This window comes from Callithrix jacchus, chromosome 16 (genome assembly GCF_049354715.1).
Source record: "Callithrix jacchus isolate 240 chromosome 16, calJac240_pri, whole genome shotgun sequence".
Classification (NCBI taxonomy): Eukaryota; Metazoa; Chordata; class Mammalia; order Primates; family Cebidae; genus Callithrix; species Callithrix jacchus.
The window spans coordinates 58,851,299-58,873,988 of NC_133517.1; the positions used below are offsets into that span (position 1 = coordinate 58,851,299).

Consider the following 22,690-nt stretch of genomic DNA (forward strand, 5'->3'; position numbering starts at 1 on the left):
GTAAAAACCCCGGACAGCACAGTGTGCTTTTTCCCTCTCACATCGTGTCCAGGAGCTGGCCTGGGCGAGGGGAAGCTGATCCTGCTCCAGGCTTGGAGAGAGGCCCTCTCCATCCTTGTTGTGCCCATCCTTGGCTCATCTTATGTCACCTCTGCTCCATCTGAGAATGGCTGGAGACATTGCAATTGCAGCTTCAGCCCAGGACAGTCCTGTCTGGGGAAAGGAGTCCCTCTGGTTGGCGGAGTTCAACCCCATGTTCCACAGCCAGGGCCGCCACAAGGGCTGCTCCGAGCTTTGCGGTCAGAGGTGGTGACCTGGCCTGGAGCAAGCTCAAAGCCCAGTCCCCAAGCAGACCCTGGTGCTCATGCCTGCACTCTCCCGCTCATTCTCCCACTCCTCCATTGTAGCTTTAAGCTCTTTCTTATAGTTGAAAACCTAAGTGTAAGAGGGATTAGATTGTGTCTACGGGGCTCCAGGGAACAGACTGAGTGTCCAATGTTGGGAAGATTTCAGAGAAGGCTGAGTGTAAGGAAATGTTCCATAACAGCACTGCCTGACAAAGGAATGCACAGGGTGGAGCGGTGGTGAGATCTCTGCTCCCAGAGGAGTTCAAGCAGAAATGGGGGCCAATCTGTAAGAGATGCACTGCAAATAGATTTCCCTGCACTGGGTGAAAGGTTGTCACTTACGTCCTTTTCTTTTCCTTGTTTTTATTGAATTGATTGACTAAGGCTGCAGCAACAAAGTATCATAAACTGGGCAGCCTGAACAGCCAAAACGGACTTTCTCCCAGTTCGGGAGGCTAGAAGTCCTCAGTCAAGATGTCAGAAGGGCTGACTCCTTCTGAGGGCGGCGAAGGATACATCCAATCTGGGCCTCTGTCCTTCGCTCGTTGGTGGTGACTTGTCCCTGTGTATTTACATTGCCTTGCCTCTATGCATGTGTGTTCAAATGCTGCCTCCTTTAAAGGACGCCACTCTTACTGGATTAGGCCCACTGGAAGGTCACACTGCAGGATGACCTCATCCTCACCTTAATCACACCTGCACTTAGGACTTCAAGACACAAATTTTGAGGGACACGGTTTAACCTGTAACACATATTTCACAGTCCATTGTTGTGTGCCCCAGAAAGCATGGGCCTCCTAAAATATAAGGGTAGCCCTAGGAAACCTGCAAACCTACTCAGGCTGCTCTGCTGTGGCAAAGCTTTGTGCTGAGTGTAACCGATCTGGGGAATGTTTTCTTTTCTTTCTAGGGAGCAGCGGGGCAAGAAGGAAGCCCAGGACCCATTGGTCCCAGGGGAGATCCTGGTGCCCCTGGATTCCCCGGACTACCTGGTAAAGGGAAGGATGGAGAGCCGGTAAGTGGAAGGTCAGGCGTCCCTGCACCTGTAGAAACCAGGTGAACATTAGAAAAGGAAAAGGGAAAAATCTAACCGCCAAACTTTGCCAAAATTGAACCATAACCAATGAAATGGGAAAGCGGTGGTACGTGGGGCTGACAGTGTGCCCTAATATGGTTCAGGCTAGGGCAGCACAATCTCATAGACCTCTGGCCGCATGCCAGCTTGGGCCAGTGCTGGGGACACAGAGATGGATGAGACAGGCTGCACCCTGGAGATGCTCCCGTCTCGTGAGGAGACATCAGGCAAACACATCCCCAGAGCTCAGGACAAGTGTGGCATGCGTAGAGAAGGGCTTCTGGGCTACCCTAGTGCTTTCAACCAAGACTTCCAAAGGTAGAATCATGGTTTTCATGGTGGCTGTGAGTGCCAGAGACCTTCAGCCTGAAGTGAAGGGCTTTGAAACGAGGCCTTGCAACTTACTTGCACAAGTCTATGCGAAAAGGCTCTTCAATGGGAAAGCAAACTGAGAGAGGCTGAGAGATTTCCTGAAGGCCACACAGAGGCAGTAGGAGGCAGAGTGAGAATTCACATCCAGGGCCTTGTGGCTCAAAATCAGATGCTGCCTCTTTTGTTCAAGTCAGGTCACAGTGAGAGTCTCCCCCGTCTCTGGGTCCCCAGCAGAGGATGCAGTTAGCCTGGCGCGTGGTGGATGGGTCAGTGCTTGCTGGCAGTTCCATGGCCATGTATTATTTAATTCCCCAGGGACTCCGTGGATCACCTGGACTTCCTGGACCCCTAGGAACCAAGGTGAGTGCTTGTCCAAGAAAACTGTGGTGCCATGAGTTGCTCTTAGAAAGAGAACATGGAAAAATTTATTAGAAGACCTCCAGTCACCTCAATCCACTTCCTATGTTTTCCAACTCATTGTATTCCATTTGACCAAAGGTTCTGTGAGTCTTAACTATTATATTGAAGTAATTGTCATATAGTCAGTACTTAATAATACTTACCATTAAATGAAGTGGCAGGAGGCACTGACTTTCAATTGGCAGAGCAGTAGGTCTAAGCAGCCTTGTATGATGAGTCTAATTGTGGTACCAGGTTATTTCAGAATTTCAGAGGCTTACCACAGTGAAAGTTCACATCTCACACACACTAGGCCTGTGGGAGTCGTGCTGTGGGAAGTTCCGATCTGTACAGTCATTCAGTGGCCTCATTCCAATTCCATGCCTCTCCTACCTTCTAAAGTTTCAGAATAGTCTACCCCAAATTCTTGGGGTACAACAATAAATAAGGAAAAAGAGAGTGGAGAACCCTGTTGGGAGATTTTATAGGCCAGGCCTGGAGATTCCTAATGCATTTGTACCAACACCTATTGACAGTCACACAGGGGAGACTGGGGCATGTCATCTGCTGGGGCACGCAGGAGGAGAACAGAAATACTTGCTAAATGCCAGCCCGTCTCTTCCTCAATTCAGTGCACCCACAATTCAGAAAATATGACTCTTTTTCATGGGGAAATGTTCTCATGAGAAATTTCCTGAATGGACAGGGAGGTTTCCTAAAATACCCTCTACATTGAATCATTAATTCGTTTACCTATTTATGAATCAATTACCAATGCATTCATTGCTTTGTTCACTGTATGTCTGCTGAGTTTCTTACCACGTGTCAGATTTCAAGGTGGGCTGTGGGATTACAACAATGCATGTGATACGTTTCAGGATCTTCAAAGGCTCATGATTTAGTGGGGAAAACAGATATATAAACAGACAAAAGCAGATGAGCACTAGGAGACAGGGCAGCTTAGGGCACACATGGATTCAGAGGGGGCTCGCTTACCCAGCTTGGTTTCATTCTCGTGGCTTCTTGAAGGAGATGTTTGTCCTGGTTGTGAAGTGCATGTAGCAGTTAGAAGGGGAAGAAATTGAAGGAGGAGTCTTTGGCAGGGGAACTAACACGGAAGAAGAAACTGAGGCATGAGACAGAATGTGTTCAGAGAACAGCGAGAGCTGTACGTGTGCCCATATCCAGTGAAAGTTACTTAACTCAAATGCATCAGCTTTTAAAAATGTGGGCGAAACAGTCAATTACTGACTTGAGAATATTTACATTTTGGGCTTTCATTTGACATGCATATTCAAAATAACAAGTGTTATTGCAAAACTATATTTCTTCTTTTGCGCTTGCATATGTTTATAAAAACAATTTTTGGATTTCCTGAATGCCTTCAATGTCTTCCGTCATCCTCCCTTGAGCCACTTTTTAAGTCAGCTGACACTTCTCTGAAGCATATTACCATGGATCCCATCTGAGTTCTTTAAAGATTCAACACTTCTGGAATGCATACGTGCTGCTGTTACTGAAAGTTTTGTTCTAAGCCCCAGAAACATTCTCCAAACAGTAGGAGAACTTTTTTTCCTCTTTATTTTTTTCCATACTTGTATCGTTAGGGTCTCAACAACATAAACATAGAGTGTATTGTTTCTAAAATAGTATGTGAGAGGCTTGCTTACAATAATGTGCAGGATATGAAAATTTGAGGCTCCAGGAGTAATTACTGTTATCTATATTAAATGTCATCGCTTCATGGTTTCTCCCTGAACAAGCAGGCGAGTTGACCTCTGTAAGCATCTCATGCTTACACTAATTTAGGTCTATGTAGACGAATGTGCTTTTTCCTAATAGTGATGTCCACAATCAAAATATTTTTCAAAGGGGAACATGTTTTTGTATGATGTGAGTAAATACATAACCACTCCCCATTTTCTGAGGAATAAAATTGGGAATAACTTTGCCTGACTACGGGAGCACATAAAATAGTTCCATATGCCTGGAACAGTGGGTATATATGGGAGGAGCAGATTAAGGCATTAGGACCTAGATTCTGGAAGATTTTGTGCATTAACCACCAACCTGAAGATACGTGGCAGGCTCCCCCATGATGTGAGGCACACGGCCCAGTCTGATCTGCAGGGCTCAGGGGCTCTCACTTATTTCCGCTTAGAAGAAGAGCACCTCAGGGACCTTCAGGACCTAGAGGGCATTAATAGCCTCTTGGAAGACAGGAAGGAGAGGGTACCAGAAATGGTGGAGCGGCAAAGGGGCTTCAAATGCTCCTTCCTTATGACCTTTCATCTAACAGTAGACCTTCCCCCCTTTATCCTGTTTATTCTGTAGCTGTATCTTTGAGGTCTTAGTGATCCATTGATCCTGTGGATCCCAAAAATCCACTAATGGGGAGGCCCAGAATATATTCTTGCCTAACTCATAGGCAGAGTCTGGGGGAATATAAATGACATGATACAAATACAGATAATTGCCTACCATGGTGCTGGTCACAGTTCCTTGCTCAATAAATATCTGTGATACTTATTATTAGATCACCATGTGGGATCTGCTTTAGACCTTATTATTTATTATTATTGTGCTTAGATCCTTATTAGATCACCATGTGGGATCCACTTTAGACCTTATTATTATTGTGCTTAGATCCTTATTATTAGATCACCATGTGGGATCTGCTTTAGACCTTATTATTTATTATTATTGTGCTTAGATCCTTATTATTAGATCACCCTGTGGGATCTGCTCTAGACCTTATTATTTATTATTATTGTGCTTAGATCCTTATTATTAGACCACCCTGTGGAGTTGCAGCAAGAAGGTGTGGGTCTATCTCTGTAGTCATGCAGTTGTTGGAGAAAGTCTAGGGGCAGTGGGGGAGGCAGCATTAAAGAACAGAGGCAGGCTGAGACCCCAGGGTGGGGAGTGCAGACCCCCTGCCATGGGTCCAGTTGACTAATTCATTTTAACACCATGAGTCTCAGGGCAAGTCCTGTTTCCTCTTTGGCCATGTGAGATATGCAAACACCTGACCCATTCCAGTGTTGATATTGTGTAATCGTGTGAGTCAGAATGCGGCTTAGAAAGCTTTCCATAGTCAATTGGCATTGGGAAGACAAATTGGAATTTGAGGTCATCTTTAGTTGAAGAATGGGTTGCTCAGAGGAGGAAGAAGGTAAGAAACGGGGGAAGCAACGGAGAGGTGGAGAGAGAGATGCCAGGGAGAGTGACTTTCGCGAGGCATGCCCTGGTACTGTCCCAGGTGCTGATTGAAATTAAGGAAATTTCCTAGGAAACCAAGGAGGGGAGTTATTTGAAGGTTTTCCTTGGCTGTCCCTCAGCCCCTTCTAATTCCTTATGACTGCAGGAAGACTCTTGAGGATGCCAGTACTTCTCTTGAGTGGCCCTTGTTTCTCGCAGGATAAATAAGCTTTGGCTTCCTACAGAACTAGGTCAGCATCCCAGCTCAGCTACCTACAAGACAGATGACTTGAAGGCAAGGGGCTCAAGTGGCTTTGCCTCTGAGCCTCTGTTCCTTTTCTGTATGAAGGAGTAAAGGATATTTAACCCCTACAGAGCTCCTCAGGAGATACATGATCTGTGACACACAGCTATTGCTCAATAAATGTCATTCTCCTTCTACAACCCCCACACTTCCTCCCTCCCACATATTTTCCTTGGATGCTGTGCTACAGATTCTCTCTCGTGTGCTCTGTTATTTCTTAACCATTAGCCTTCTGGCTTTTTCTGTCGGAATTTTAAGGCCTTTTTGCTCTTGTTGGGACCATTTTCTAAAAAGTTTCAGTTCATGAAATTGTAAGGTCATTTCTTTGTGGAACTTGTTAGCATCACAATGGAGCATTAACCTACAAATGGAGCCAGAGCTTGTCCCTGTGTAGCAGAGAGCAGTCAGTGACTCTGCGCTTCCAGACTGGGCTGGGAGGGGCTTTTCTGTTGTGCTCCCTCCTCTGAAAAAGTTTATTTCGGACAAAGGAAGAACTCATAATCAGACGCAAAGTGAATGATGGAGGATTCTTTCGTTCCTACATCCAGGAAATGGTTATTAGCTGCCATCTGTGCCACCACACCCTAATCTGGACATGGCAGATACAGAGGTGCATAGATTCAGTACCTAACAGAGGGGCTTAATTATTGTAGATGCTTGGTCAACATCTGTTGGATGGAGAAATGAATGACGATTTTCTCCTTTCAAGCTCCTTACAGAAAAGTCAAAGGGTCAGACAACTGTTTGCTGGGAGGGCAATGTGTCAAGGTCAGCAAAGATCCATGTGAACATTTGCAAAAAAAAAACACAAGGACAAGACAGGCAGAGGCAGCTTTGCAGCAGCAAAACAATGGGACTGAGACTTAGTTTTGATGGGAAGGCTCTGGAAACTTAGAACATGGATGGTAGAAGATCCTAGACAAGGGGAAATCATGTGTATAAGGAACAGAGGTGCAAACAAATGCCATGGTAACATACACACTAGGTAGTTGACATGACTGAGCTTGCAATGGCCAGGGTTTGCCGATGTAGATGGACCATGGCCTTGGGACAGGAAAGGGATAGTTTCTGTTTCAAACTAAAACAGAAAATAAGGCCGGGCGCGGTGGCTCAAGCCTGTAATCCCAGCACTTTGGGAGGCCGAGGCGGGTGGATCACGAGGTCAACAGATCGAGACCATCCTGGTCAACATGGTGAAACCCCGTCTCTACTAAAAATTACAAAAAATTAGCTGGGCACGGTGGCGCGTGCCTGTAATCCCAGCTATTCAGGAGGCTGAGGCAGGAGAATTGCCTGAACCCAGGGGGCGGAGGTTGTGGTGAGCCGAGATCGCGCCATTGCACTCCAGCCTGGGTAACAAGAGCGAAACTCCGTCTCAAAAAAAAAAAAAAAAAAAAAAAAAAAAAAAAAAAACCAGAAAATAATAACAGAAACATCTGCATTAAGATTTTAAAGGAAAACCAACGTGCAAAAGAATATAGATTTATCTGACATTTATAAGTGTTTAGTACACTTTCTATCTTCTACTTCGGCATACGAAGTAGAAGGAAGAATTGTTTGAGCCTGAAAGTTCCAGACTAGCCCAGATAACATAATGAGGCCCTGTCCCTCCAAATAATTTCAAAAATTAGGGAGGTATGGTGATTCACACCTGATGTCTCAGCTATGAGGGAGGCAAAGGCAAGAGGATTGCTTGAACTTGAGACATTGAAGGTGCAGTGAGCCATGATTGTACCCCTGTACTCCAGCGTAGGTGACAGAGCAAGACCCTGTCTCAAAAATAAAGATATAATAAATAAGTGATAATAATGCAACCATAATAGACAATGTATTTCTCAACCTTATATAGTTTTTTAAATGTTTTCATAAGATACAAGCGTTTGGTAGAATTTTATTTTTAATTGATAAGGACCCAATGATGCAGAGCGGTTACGGGACTTACCCAAGGTCACAGGATGAGGTTGACATGGTCTTGAGACTGGACCTAGAATCACCTGACCACTGGTTTGAAATCTCTCTACATGCCCCTCTCCACCGCTGCAATGAGCTGGTGACAGATAAATAATGGGTCATGGTGATCGTTCTTAGTCCATGATACTTGTTTCCACATTTGTCTTATTTTTTTACTCCCTCTGTTCCCAGCCTCCCCATAGAAACTAATTAGATTTTCTAGGGATCCCAAGTATCTTGAACTTCCAAGAACCATTCATGTCATGTTCAAAGAAACAGGTTACACCAACTGCGAATGTACAGGAATTTTAGGAGGGAACTACTGGAAGAGAGGAGGGCAGAGGCAAGGGATGTTCCTGGCTCCTAAGGACCCAGAAACAGCAGGTAGTGCATCTCAGAGGCCCAGGGGGACCAGGGAAAGAAACTGTATCAAGGAGACCTGGTGAGAGATTTAGATCTTGGTTTGTATCTTTTGTGAGATATAAACTTTGCAAGGCTCGTTCCTTCATGTTCCCATGAACACCCCTCCTCATCTGAACCTAGCACTGAGTATTAACAATGGGCGGGACTTGGCCGGGCGCGGTGGCTCAAGCCTGTAATCCCAGCACTTTGGGAGGCCGAGGCGGTGGATCACGAGGTCGAGAGATCGAGACCAACCTGGTCAACATGGTGAAACCCCGTCTCTACTAAAATACAAAAAATTAGCTGGGCATGGTGGCGCGTGCCTGTAATCCCGGCTACTCAGGAGGCTGAGGCAGGAGAATTGCCTGAACTCAGGAGGCGGAGGTTGCGGTGAGCCAAGATTGCGCCATTGCACTCCAGCCTGGGTAACAAGAGTGAAACTCCGTCTCAATAAAAAAAAAAAACAATGGGCGGGACTCATGGCTGAGTCATCTTCTGGGCTTGGGATCTAGATTGTGTCTTGCAATGAATGAAGGAATATTAGTTGAATGAATGAGCATGGATTGAATGAATAAAGAGCTTATGTACCCATCCAGACAATGGTTGTACTATAGAAAAGACAAGTCATCTTAGAGCCATTAATGAGATATTTTGTAATGTGCAATAACTTAACCCTTAATAAAGCAACGTACTACTTAGCAATGTCGAGTTCTACCTTAAATTACTTAGCTGCACATTATCTCACTGGCCCTTCATAACAAGCTTCTGAGGCTGTTTCCATTTGTCATACAAGTTAACTCATTCAAAAGATATTAAGTGGCTTGAGCAGGGTCACCCGCCATCTTGGTTCCAGGCTTGTCTGTGCTTTGGCTGGCTGAATAAGCTTAGGATCACAGCCTCCTACACAAAACTGTTGGGGCCATGTGTGTTTTGGGTCAAAATTTATTTTGGATTTTGGAAAGGTAGTAATATGCAAAGTATACATGTAATGACATTTATGGTGTTATCTCGGGCAGCACTCCTCATCAAGCTCATTGATCCTTAGGCAACCAAAATATGTAAAGTTCACACAAAATGGAATAACTGAAGACTGCAAATAGCGTGTGTCAGCACAGGTCAGGTTTTGCTGCCCACTGAGTTGAGATAAACACTTGTTTTTAAAAGCTGGGGATTTTGAAATTATGGATAAGTTGTGGCTCTGCCTCAGCTTTGTTCTCCAGGAAATGGCAAACAAAATTTCTCCCCTTTTTCAATTTCTCCCTCCTTTTTCCTTCACTATCAAAGTCCAGAATGGTAGTGTAATGAGAACAGAAGCAAACCCAACATCTAGCTCATGTTCAGTGCTGTGCTGGGCTCTGTGCCAAGCACCCTCTCTGCGTAATCTCACTGAATGAGCACAACATCTGCAGACCTGGCAGCTCCTGTCCTCTTCCCCATGTAGGTGAGGAAACTAGAGCATAGGAATGCATCACTTCTTAAGTCAACAGTTAATAGGTGTTGAAACCAGAACTTAAATCCAGGCCTCTGACACCCAGGTCCACAGTATGAACTATGCTTGGAGGCAGAGGTCTTATCTCCGTCCTCTTTAGGCCTCTCACTCCCACATCCAGAAGGCTGATGTGCAAAATGTAGGTGCTTGGTAAATTATTGGTGAACTGATAGATGCATTTGTGGGTGATTTGGGATCTGAACTGAAACGTGGGTACATGTGCAAATCTGGGGTATAGTTAGGATGAGTTATAATCACATTTGGAACCGTGGTCTGGGTTGGTCAGGGAATGGTCATCCTTGAAAGGTATATGATCTGAGTTGGTGGCTGTAGTCCCCGAATATTGTGCTGAGTGAAGCGATGGGCTGGCTGAGTGGACTATAGCATGGCCCGTGGAGGCCAGGTGGCGGGAGAAGCCTTCGATAACAAGTACAGTCAGGATTCTAGGAAGAACATGATTTGTTCTGTACCTAACCCTCTCCTTCCTGGCACTGACCTCTTGATCTTATTTTTCTCTCCTTTAGGGGGACCGAGGAGTCCCTGGGATCCCTGGTTCTCCTGGCAGCCGTGGCGATCCGGGCATTGGGGTTGCTGGCCCTCCTGTAAGTCCTTATTCATCCAGCCCTTACTTGCTTTTAGGACACACAGCCATTTCTTGTTGGACCTGCCTGCAGAAACACTCTTTTTTTCCTTTTTTTGAGATGGAGTTTCTCACTGTCACCCTGGCTGTGGAGTGCAGTGATGCGACCTCGGCTCACTGCAACCTCCGCCTCCTGGGTTCAAGCAATTCTCCTGCCTCAGTCTCCCGAGTAGCTGGGATTACAGGAGACTGCCACCACACCTGGCTATTTTTTTGTATTTTTAGTAGAGATGGGCCAGACTGGTCTTGAACTCCTGACCTTGTGATCCGTCAGCCTCAACCTCCCAGAATGCTGGGATTACAGATGTGAGCCACCGTGCCTGGAAAAGGAGCACTCTTCTTCCAGCTAACCTTGGAGTGGGTCATTAATCCTTCAGTCAGTTGGGGTGGTAGGTCTGTCCATGTGGCTGACACTGGTGTAAAACTTGACGTACTTCTTATGGGAAAGCGGCTTTTGGAAACTCCAGGACTTGTCTGATTCAAAGAGTAGAGAATAAAACTCACTAACAATTAAAGAAAAAAAAAGGCCAAACTTTGAGAAGTTGAGTCATAGCCAGTGACACTGAGCTGGCTAGGGAAGGGGTGGGATATAGGAGAGAAGCTATGTACTTTCGTGTATTTCAGGAAAAAATAAAATTAGTTAGTTACCACACGTTCTCTAATAGTAGAGATGACAGCATAAATGGAATCGTGTCTCCAAAATAAAATCCATGAAGTGGTCCTCAGATTGTTAGTTTTAATGACTAATTTACATCAGTCTACTAGGTGTTAGTTTGCAAACTCACTAGGGGTGATAGCTTTAAGAATTGCTAAAATTTTAAGTTATAGAAATCTTAAGAATCAATGAAGCGTGTCCCAATCCAGGTTGAGAATTGCTCTCAGTATCTTCAGCCTCTACCTGAATGCCTCTAGAAGTAGAAGCCACACAGTTTTCAGAGTCAGTACATCTGGCTCTGTAGTTTAAAGATATTTTTTCTTAGACAATAGATATTCAGTAGAATTTTTTTTCATTGAGAATAAAATTATGCGATTTTGTATTTTCCACCCATGTCTTTTAACTCTCCCTTTTATACCACAAAGAACATGCATTTTCTTTCTTCCTTTACTGAATGGTAGTGTTTGAAGCACAGACCAGTTTACAACCTTGAAGCCTTTTCTTCTGGTTAGTCCCTTCTTTGAAAAAGACATCATACCCTCTTAATGCACCTTAAAAGTACGTCCACTTTGTCTTTAGTACCCATGCCTTGCTATTGTTTAAAAGAAGCTCAGACACTCAATCCTTTTCAAATGCCATTGTGAAGCCTCGGAATGCCTAAATCACCCATGCATCATTGATGCATTACTGTTGTTGCTACTATTACTTTAACCCCAAAGCACAATCTAACTTTATCTTTATTAAATGCAAATTGAATATAAGCCAGAGTAGCCCATGGTCTAGTTTCTGCCTGGTGGTGTGTTCAATAAACGAAGGCCACGACTAGAGTAACTAAGAGTAATATCATGCTTCACGCGCGACGCTCAAAGAGTAAGAAGGAAAGTGCAATTTATTACCCACAAAATTACTCGTAAAGTAAAACCTCCCTTTCTTTTTCTTCTAGGGGTTCTCTTATATCCACAGTTCCTGGGGCTCTGACTCTCCTGAAATTCTCCTCTGTCCTCCCATTTTCAAGCAGGCCTCCTGGCCTCCACACCGGAAATCACCCCCTCACTTTTATTTCTACCACTCACAATGAGGGCTCGTTTCAAGGTGGCAGGAAGACCAGGTAGCTCTGTGTCTTCTTAGATCTTCCCAAAACCCATGGAAGGAGGCGTGTGGAATGCCCTTGGGAATGTCATTTGGTTAACCTGTTTTCCTTAAAATATTTTCTCAGCTAAAACTGTCTACTTCATTACATTCATTTTACCTTTTTTCTTTGGCTCTTTTTCTTCGGTCTTTTTGTAACTGGAAGGAACACTATAACAGAAAGTGCGGCGAGAGAACACAATCGTTTACGTCTTCTTACTAAAATTCTCCTGTAATAGGGCCCCCTTTGCTGGAGTTAGGTTGCTGCTTCATGTAGAGATTGCCCCTTCCAATAGAGAACTGATTGTAAGGGAAACTGCAGACCTGTAACCTGAATGATGCACCCCCATCACTTAACAGGGTTCTACATGTCCCTGTCTACTCCCTGTATCAGCCCTTAGTTGAAAGCTGGCTGTGGAGGTGGACACAATTCACCCCACCTGCCACTGAAGAGCCAGCAAAAACCACCCATGAAATATGTTCCTGCCGAAGTGAGTCCACCTGAAAAGTAATTGTCTGGCTCTCGTCAAGGGGCTGTAAATCAACTGTTTAGTGTCTTGGCTACCACTTGGACTTATTAAAAGCTTCCGTGGTGGTTAAAACCTTATTGAATTTTCATAAATCCTATCTCTGGCCACAGCCCAGACCACTAATGGCCTGGGCATCTCTATGGAGGGTGCAAAGATATGCTGAGCTCAGCAAACATGTATGGAGTAGGTGAAGTGGTCAGCGTGGGGGTGGGGGCATGTCAGGTTCATTGGGGATGCGGTTGCCTCTTTACAGGAGCATTACCATTTGCTGAGAAGTCCTGTGTCTTGCGCTGGGTCTCAAAGCATCCACATTCACTTCCTCATTAGGCCCTGGGCATTAGTTGGTTTGATCCTTTGGTTAAGGGTTCCCTTGAAAGTAGCCCCTAAGAACTGGATTCAGGAGCAAGGAGTTTGTTTTGGAGGTGATCTTAGAAATCACTACTTAGGAAGTGATAGAGTCAAACAGACCATGAAAGCAAACTTAGGGGATGGAGTGTTGGTGAGCAGATGGACTCACCTGTGTGACAGCCCCTGAGAAGCTACGTGGCATTGTTTCAGAGTTGTTCCGCAAAGGGAGCAAAAGAGCTGGGGCGTTTCTGTTCCAATTTCTGCCTATGTTTGATTGGAAGCTTCTCTCTGGCGAGCTGACTCCCAGAAACTCTCAGCCTCCCTGTGCTTGGACCAATCATTCTCCTGTGGCTAATGAAAGTCCTGGGCAGGTGTCTGCTCAGGAAATGTGGCCAGAGGGAACTGACACATCCACTACATCCCTTTTCGTAAACAACTGAGGCTCAGAAGGTGATGTGACTTAGCCGATGCCACAGAGCCAGCCCTGGGCAGGGCCAGGGTGCTGACCTGCTTCCCACAGCCTCTGAAACCAGCTCTTTCCTCTGCAACACCTTGTGTTGTGGCTTCATTGGGATAGGCAGGATTTATGCATGCCCATCAATTTTATGTGAGATCCCTCAAAGAAGGAGCATTAAGAATAAATCTGGTGGGAGGGGACTGCCAAGATGGCATGGTAGGAGCAAATCAGGATTGCAGCTCTCAGTGAAGACGCAGAGGGTGAGTTCAATCCACATTTCCAGATGGATCTTTGTTGCCCACAAAACGGGGAAATTCCCAGGTGTAGGAGAGACACGGGATGCCGGTGCAGCCGCTAAGGCTCGCGCGGCCGCTTTGGCTGGTGCTGCAGCACAGTGGCACTCCGCACAGAACGCACTGGTCTGGATGCCCTGTTAAACCGGCAATCTGAGATGTGGGAGGGCAGATTAGCATATCCATCTGATTAAACGGGACTTGGACAGCGAGCCAGACCAGGAGATTACCAGGAAGAGACGTTTGAGCCGGCGCGGTGGGTCGCTGCATGGGAAATCACACAAATCCCGGTGCCATATCAGCAGCCGACTGAAACACCTGGGAGAGAGTCAACCGTTCTACTTAAAAAAAAAGAAAAAAGGGCTCTGAGACAGGGAGCCAGGTGATCAGGCTCAGTGGGTCCCACCCCCACAGGGACAAACAAAATGGCAATTCGAAATGCTCGGGGTTGAGAGTTTCACTGTGGGCACAGCTGAACCCAGGACGGTGCAGCTCCGGATGGTGCAGCTTGGTGCGGGAGGGGCGTCCGCCATTACTGAGGCATACCGCCCCTACTGAGGTACGCTCCCATTGCTGATGTAGCCTGCCATTGCCGAGGCAACCTGCCATAACAGAGAGACTCCGCCAACAAGGCGGAGCCCATGGCAGGAGGGCAGAGCCTCGACAGGCAAATAGTGACTAGACTGCCTCCTAGCTGGGCAGGAAGGTGCAATGGATACTCACAAAGAAAGCCTTAACTCCCCAAGAGAGAGCATCTGAGGAAAAAAAGGGGGTTTATGAGTTCTGCTGCAGCAGACTTAAACATCCTGGCCTAACCGCCCTGAATGATCAACGGCACTCATAGCTCAGCACTTGAGCTCCTATAAAGTACAGACCACCTCCTCAAGCAGCTCCTGACCTCTGTATATCCAAAGAGTCACCTCAAAAAGGACTAATCAGACTGACATTTGGCGGGCATCATTCTGGGACAAAGATAGCAGAAAAAGAAACTGGTAGCACCCCTCACTGTTCTGCAGCTGCTACAGGTGTTCCCCAGACAAGCAGGGCCTGAAGTGGACCTCAGCAGTCCTACAGCAGAGGGGCTAGACTGTTAGAAGGAAAACTAAGTAACAGAAATAATTCATCATCAACAATCTGGACGTCCACTCAGAGACCCAATCAAAAAATCAGCAACTACTCAGACGACAGGTGGATAAACCCGCAAAGATGGAAAGAAACCAGAGCAAAAAGGAGGAAAACACCCGAAACCAAAACACCTTGCCTCCTACAAAGGACCAAAACTCCTCACCAGCAAGGGAACAAAACTGGATGGAGAATGAGTGTGATGAAATGACGGAATCAGACTTCAGAAGGTGGATAATGAGAAACTTCCGTGAGCTAAAAGAACATGTTCTAAATCAATGCAAAGAAACTAAGAACCTTGAAAAAAGATTCGAGGAAATGATAACAAGAATGGACAACTTAGAGAGGAATATGAATGAATTGAAGGAGCTGAATAACACAGCACGAGAACTTTGCAAAGCATGCACAAGTTTCAACAGCCGAATTGACCAAGCAGAAGAAAGAATATCAGAAGTCAAAGATCAACTCAATGAAATAAAACGAGAAACCAAGATTAGAGAAAAAAGCGCAAAAAGGAATGAACAAAGTCTCCAAGAAATGTGGGACTATGTGAAGAGACCTAACCTACATTTGATAGGTGTACCAGAATGTGACAAAGAGAATGAATCCAAGCTGGAAAATACTCTTCAGGATATTATTCAGGAAAATTTCCCCAACCTAACAAGGCAGGCCAATAGTCAAGTCCAGGAAATACGGAGAACACATCAAAGATATTCCGCAAGAAGAGCAACCCCAAGGCACATAATCGTCAGATTCACCAGGGTTGAAATGAAGGAGAAAATACTAAGGGCAGCCAGAGAGAAAGGTCAGGTCACCCACAAAGGGAAGCCCATCAGACTCACAGCAGATCTCTCAGCAGAAATGCTACAAGCCAGAAGAGAGTGGGGGCCCATATTCAATATTCTTAAAGAAAAGAACTTTCAACCCAGAATTTCATATCCAGCAAAACTGAGCTTCATAAGTGAAGGAAAAATAAAATTCTTTGCAAACAAGCAAGTACTCAGAGATTTTGTCACCAGCAGGCCTGCTTTACAAGAGCTCCTGAAAGAGGCGCTACACATAGAAAGGAACAACCAGTACCAGCCATTCCAAAAACATACCAAATACTAAAGAGCATCAACAAAATGAAGAATCTGCATCAACTAACGGGCAAAACAGCCAGCTAGCATCAAAATGGCAGTATCAAATTCACACATAACAATATTAACCCTGAATGTAAATGGGCTAAATGCACCAATCAAAAGACACAGACTAGCAAATTAGATAAAAATCCAAAACCCATCGGTGTGCTGTATCCAGGAAACCCATCTCACAGGCAAGGATACACAAAGGCTCAAAATAAAGGGATGGAGGAAGATTTACCAAGCAAATGGATGGCAAAAAAAAGCAGGAGTTGCAATTCTCATCTCTGATAAAATAGACTTCAAAGCAACAAAGATCAAAAGAGACAAAGAAGGTCATTACATAATGGTAAAAGGATCAATACAACAAGAAAAGCTAACGATCCTAAACATATATGGACCCAATACAGGAGCACCCAGATACATAAGGCAAGTTCTTAACGACTTACAAAGAGACTTAGACTCCCACACAATAATAGTGGGAGACTTTAACACTCCACTGTCAATATTAGACAGATCAACCAGACAGAAAATTAACAAGGATATCCAGGGCTTGAACTCAGACCTGGAACAAGCAAACCTGATAGACATTTACAGAACTCTCCACCCCAAATCCACAGAATATACATTCTTCTCAGCGCCACATCACACCTACTCTAAAATTGACCACATAATTGGAAGTAAAGCACTCCTCAGCAAATGCAAAACAACTGAAATCATAACAAACAGTCTCTCAGACCATGGTGCAATCAAACTAGAACTCGGAATTCAGAAACCGACCCAGAACCGCACAGCTTCATGGAAACTGAACAACTGGCTCTTGAATATTGACTGGATAAACAATGAAATGAAGGCAGAAATAAAGAAGTTCTTCAAAACCAACGAGAACAAAGACAAAACATACCAGAATCTCTGGGACACATTCAAAGCAGTCTCCAGAGGAAAATATATAGCAATAAGTGCCCATATGAGAGCAGTGGAGAGATCCAAAATTGACACCCTATCATCAAAATTGAAAGAGCTAGAGGAGCAAGATAAAAAAAACTCAAAACCTAGCAGAAGACAAGAAATAACTAAGATCAGAAGAGAACTGAAGGAGATAGAGACACGAAAAACCCTTCAAAAAATCAATAAATCCAAGAGCTGGTTTTTTGAAAAGATCAACAAAATAGACCACGAGCCAGACTGATAAAAAAGAAAAGAGAGAACAACCAAATAGATGCAATAATAAACGATAAAGGGGAAATCACCACAGCTTCCTCAGAAATTCAAACCATCATCAGAGAATATTATAAACAACTCTATGCACATAAACAAGTAAACCTGGAAGAAATGTATAAATTCCTGGACTCCTGTGTCCTCCCAAGCCTAAACCAGGAAGCCAAAACTATGACTGGACCAATAACAAGGTCTGAAGTTGAGGCAGCAATTAAGAGCCTACCACACAGAAAAAGCCCAGGTCCAGATGGGTTCACAGCCGAATTCTACCAGACACACAAAGAGGAGCTGGTAGCATTCCTTCTGAAACTATTTTAAATAATCCCAAAAGAGGGAATTCTTCCCAAATCATTTTATGAGACCAACATCATCCTGATATCAAAACCTGGCAGAGACTCAACAAGAAAAGAAAACTTCAGGCCAATATCCATGATGAACATAGATGCAAAAATCTTCAATAAAATACTGACAAACCGATTGCAACAGCACATCAAAAAACTTATCCATCGTGATCAAGTAGGATTCATCCCAGGGATGCAAGGCTGGTTCAACATACGCAAGTCTATAAATGTGATACACCACATAAACAGAACCAAAAACAGAAACCACATGATTATCTCAGTTGACACAGAGAAGGCATTTGACAAAATTCAATATCCCTTTATGCTAAAAACCCTCAATAAACTCAGTATTGATGGAACGTATCTCAAAGTAATAAAAGCTATTTATGACAAACCAACAGCCAATATCATACTGAATGGGCAAAAACTGGAAGCATTCCCTTTGAAATCTGGCACTAGACAAGGATGCCCTCTTTCACCACTCCTATTCAATATAGTGCTGGAAGTTCTAGCCAGAGCAATCAGGCAAGAAAAAAAAAAAATAAAGGGCATTCAAATAGGAAAGGTGGAAGTCAAATTGTCTCTATTTGCAGACGACATGATAGTATACCTAAGACCCCATTGTCTCAGCCCCCAAACTCCTGAAACTGATAAGCAACTTCAGCAAAGTCTCAGGATATAAAATCAATGTGCAAAAATCACAAGCATTCTTCTACACCAATAACAGACTTAAAGAGAGCCAAATCAAGGACAAACTGCCATTCACAATTGCTACAAAAAGAATAAAATACCTAGGAATACAACTTACAAGGAACGTAAGGGACCTCTTCAAGGAAAACTACAAACCACTGCTCAACGAAATAAGAGAGAACACAAACAGATGGAGAAACATTCCATGTTCATGGTTAGGAAGAATCAATATCGTGAAAATGGCTATACTGCCCAAAGTAATTTACAGAATCAATGCTATCCCCATCAAGCTACCAATGAACTTCTTCACAGAACTGAAACAAACCACCATGAACTTCATATGGACCCAAAAGAGAGCCCACATAGCCAAGTCAATTCTAAGCAAAAAGAACACAGCGGGAGGCATCACACTACTGGACTTCAAACTATACTACAAGGCTGCAGTAATCAAAACAGCATGGTACTGGTACCCAAACAGAGATATAGACCAATGGAACAGAACAGAGGCATCGGAGGCAACACAACATATCTACAACCATACAATGTTTGATAAACCTGACAAAAACAAGCAATGGGGAAAGGATTCCCTGTTTAATAAATGGTGTTGGGAAAACTGGCTAGCCATGTGCAAAAAGCAGAAACTGGACCCCTTCCTGACACCTTACACTAAAATTAACTCCAGATGGATTAAAGGCTTAAACATAAGACCTGGCACGATAAAAACCCTAGAAGAAAATCTAGGCAAAACCATTCAGGACATAGGAGTAGGCAAGAACTTCGTGACCAAAACACCAAAAGCATTGGCAGCAAAAGCCAAAATAGACAAATGGGACCTAATCAAACTCCACAGCTTCTGCACGGCAAAAGAAACAGTCACTAGAGTGAATTGGCAACCAACAGAATGGGAAAAAATTTTTGCAGTTTACCCATCTGACAAAGGGCTGTTATCCAGAATTTACAAAGAACTCAAACAGATTTACAAGAAAAAAACAAACAAGCCCATTCAAAAATGAGCAAAGGATATGAACAGACACTTTACAAAAGAAGACATACATGAGGCCAAGAAACATATTAAAAAAATGCTCATCATCACTGGTCATTAGAGATATGCAAATCAAAACCACACTGAGATACCATCTCACGCCAGTTAGAATGGCGATCATTAAAAAATCTGGGGACAAAAGATGCTGGAGAGGATGTGGAGAAGTAGGAACACGTTTACACTGCTGGTGGGAGTGTAAATTAGTTCAACCATTGTGGAAGACAGTGTGGCGATTCCTCAAGGCCTTAGAAATAGAAATTCCATTTGACCCAGCAATCCCATTACTGGGTATTTATCCAAAGGACTATAAATGGTTCTACTATAAGGACACATGCACACGAATGCTCATTGCAGCACTGTTTACAATAGCAAAGACCCAGAACCAACCCATATGCCCATCGATGATAGACTGGACTGGGAAAATGTGGCACATATTTTCCCAGTGGAATATATGTAGGAATATTATGCAGCACCATGGAATATTATGCAGCAATCAGAAATGATGAGTTCATGTCATTTGTAGGGACATGGATGAATCTGGAGAACATCATCCTCAGCAAACTGACACAAGAACAGAAAATGAAATACTGCATATTCTCACTCATAGGCGGGTGATGAAAAATGAGAACACATGGACACGGGAGGGGAGTACTACAAACTGGGGTCTATTGGGGGTAATAGGGGAGGGACAGCGGTGGGGGGAGCTGGGGAGGGATAGCCTGGGGAGAAATGCCAAATGTGGGTGAAGGGGAAGAAGGCAGCAGAACACACTGCCATGTGTGTACCTGTGCAACTATCTTGAATGTCCTGCACATGTACTCCAAAACCTAAAATGCAATAAAATAAAAAAAAAAGAAAGAAATAATGGAAAAAAAAGAATAAATCCAGCTGGGCCCGGGCACAGTGGCTCACACCTCTAATCCCAGCACTTTGGGAGGCCAAGGCAGGCAGATGACCTGGGGTCAGGAGTTTGAGACCAGCCTGGCCAACATTGTGAAACCCTGTCTGTATTAAAAATACCAAAATTAGCCAGGCATGGTGGTGCATGCCTGTAATCTCAGCTACTCAAGAGGCTAAGGCAGGAGAATTGCCTGAATGCGGGAGATGGAGGTTGCAGTGAGCTGAGATCTGCCCGTATACTCCAGTCTGGGTGGCAGAGCCAGACTCTGTCTCAAAAAAAAAAAAAAAAAAAAAAAAAAAAAGATCTGCTGTAAGTCAGTCTTTACTTCCTTCCTCCCATGGTGTCATGCTCCCATGCCTTTGGCATCCAGGGCAGCAGTGACTCTCTAGATGGGAGCCAGGAGCCCTGTCTGCTAACCGCTGCACTGTCACCAGGCAGGCAGTTGTTTGGGGTTTTGTCTTGCTGCCCCAAGATATTAACAAACAAGCAAAAATCCCTTTAATCTTCATGTTGCCTCTGATATTGCCTTAGCAGTTTTTAAGACGCTTACAAAATCAGCCTACCCAGGCCCTGGGACAGATCCAAATTAGTTTGACCGCAGGAGCTGGGGTGTGTGAAGACAAGCAACCCAGACCTGCTCCTTCTTACTCTGGCCCTCAGTTCCCTCAGGATCAGGTGCCAGCAGCTTCTGCAGCAGCATCAAGAGAATTGGGAGGATTACATGATAATACTGCTGATAATACCTGCTTCCCTGCCTTTGCCCCAGTGACGTCATAGCCATCCTGTTTGCCTGATGTCTTTCTCAGACTTTGCAACCTGGAATGACCTCTGTTTTTGAGCCACTCACCATCCCTCCCTATTAGTTGTACAGATGCCTTATGTTGGTCCAGGCATTGAGGATGCACATTCAAAATGGACAGAATTCCCAGGCTGCCTGCCCTCCAGTGTAAGAGTGGCAGGAAGCATGCCTCCATTACATACAATAAAATATCTCACATGCCCTAAAAGAAGGGTTTTTCTTTTCATTTCCCACCTTCCATTATATTAATATTAACATTATATTATTAATACAATAATAACGATAACAGCCACTGAAATATTAGAGTAATAGCAATCACAGCCAACATGAACTGCCTACTTGCAGGAACCAGAGTGGGCAAAGGCCTCCATGACTGCCTCTCACTTATCTCACAGACAATCTCTCATTTGTTCCTCCCAGCAACTCTGGCAGGTGCATTGCACTTTACTTTTCATTTGACAAATGAGGAAACGGATGCGAAACGACTTTCCTGAAGACACAGGGCATGATGGGGATAGGAGTGGAACCTCAGCTTTCTGACTCCAAGCAGATGCTGTGAAATTATGATAGTACTACAGTCTGGCTACATACAGTCCAGCTACAGTCAATTTCATACAGTTATGATTTAATGCTGCATGTATGTTTCTTTGCCTGTTTCTCAATGGCCACGGTGCCATGGTGCCATGTATGGTCTGTGTTTGTGTGTACACATTTTGACAAATTGTAACGTTTTATTATAAATTTGTGTGTATTTTATGATACTAAATGATACAACAGACTAAGTATCTCTGTATATTTGATGCATTCATGACATACCTTACTTTTTCTTAATTTTGCAATATTTCTGGCCACCGGATCATTTGACAGTTTTTTTAAATTGTTGAAAATCTCCAAAATATTTTCCACTATATTTATTGAAGACAATCTGTATTTAAGTCAACCTGCACAGTTCAAGCCCATGTTGCTTACGGGTCAACTGTAGTAATGAAAATTCATGTTCACTTAAGTCTTCACACTCACCAGTGGCTTTTTCTTTTCTTTTCTGAGACCGGGTCTCACTCTGCTGCCCAAGCTGGAGTGCAGTGGTGTGATCATGGCTCACTTCAGCCTTCACCTCCTGGGCTCAAGTGATCCTCCCCCGTCAGCCTCCTGAGTCATTGGTGTGAGCCCCCATGCCTGACTAATTTTTGTATTTTTTGCAGAAATGAGGTTTTGCTCTGTTACCCAGGCTGGTCTCAAACTCCTGAGCCTGAGTCACCCACCTGCGTTAGCTTCCCCAAAGTGTTGAGATTACAGGGGTGAGCCATCGTGCCCAGCCTACCAGTAGTTTTTTATGTGTATGATTGCTCCTGCATGAGTGACCTCCATGTCTAGCCTGTGTTTTTTTTTCTTTCAAATTCATGTCTTATCTGCCTGCTTTAGTCCAGTTCCTTTGATCATAAGAACCAAAGCCACTCAGGCTGTCCCAAGAATTAGGCTGACTAGATTCCTTTAGGTGTGAGTACCCCCATCTTGTCTGAATGCTACTTGGGAACACTGGGCATTTGTCCATGGTTACCTGGGCATTTGTCCATGGTTACCCCTGGGCTCAGCTCCCAGCCTTGTCCTCATGGTTGATGCTCAAGGAATGAGCAGGGCTTGATTCATTAAGATCCAGTCTCTCCCTGCCCAGAGCACAGAGCTACATTGTGTGGGCAGTGAAGGAGGTGGCTGAGGAAGGTGTAAAACCACACACCACCTCCTAGACTCTAGGGCTCCCATATTGCTTCATGTATAACCAGGAGCTGAGCCTCCCACAGTTGGTTTTTATATTAAAGTCTCCGGATGGCCAGGTGCAGTGGCTCACACCTGTAATCCCAGCACTTT

At 44.4% G+C, this 22,690-nt stretch overlaps 1 protein-coding gene across 1 annotated transcript in view; it reads left to right on the top strand.

The window, feature by feature from the left end:
- The window catches only part of COL22A1 (collagen type XXII alpha 1 chain), a 332,005-nt gene that overhangs the window by 224,859 nt on the left and 84,456 nt on the right, over positions 1-22,690 (top strand). The window contains exons 38-40 of the mRNA XM_008983195.5: positions 1,258-1,362; positions 2,110-2,154; positions 10,064-10,141. Of these exons, the coding sequence (XP_008981443.1) occupies positions 1,258-1,362; positions 2,110-2,154; positions 10,064-10,141 (228 nt within the window). The remainder of the gene's footprint in view (positions 1-1,257; positions 1,363-2,109; positions 2,155-10,063; positions 10,142-22,690) is intronic.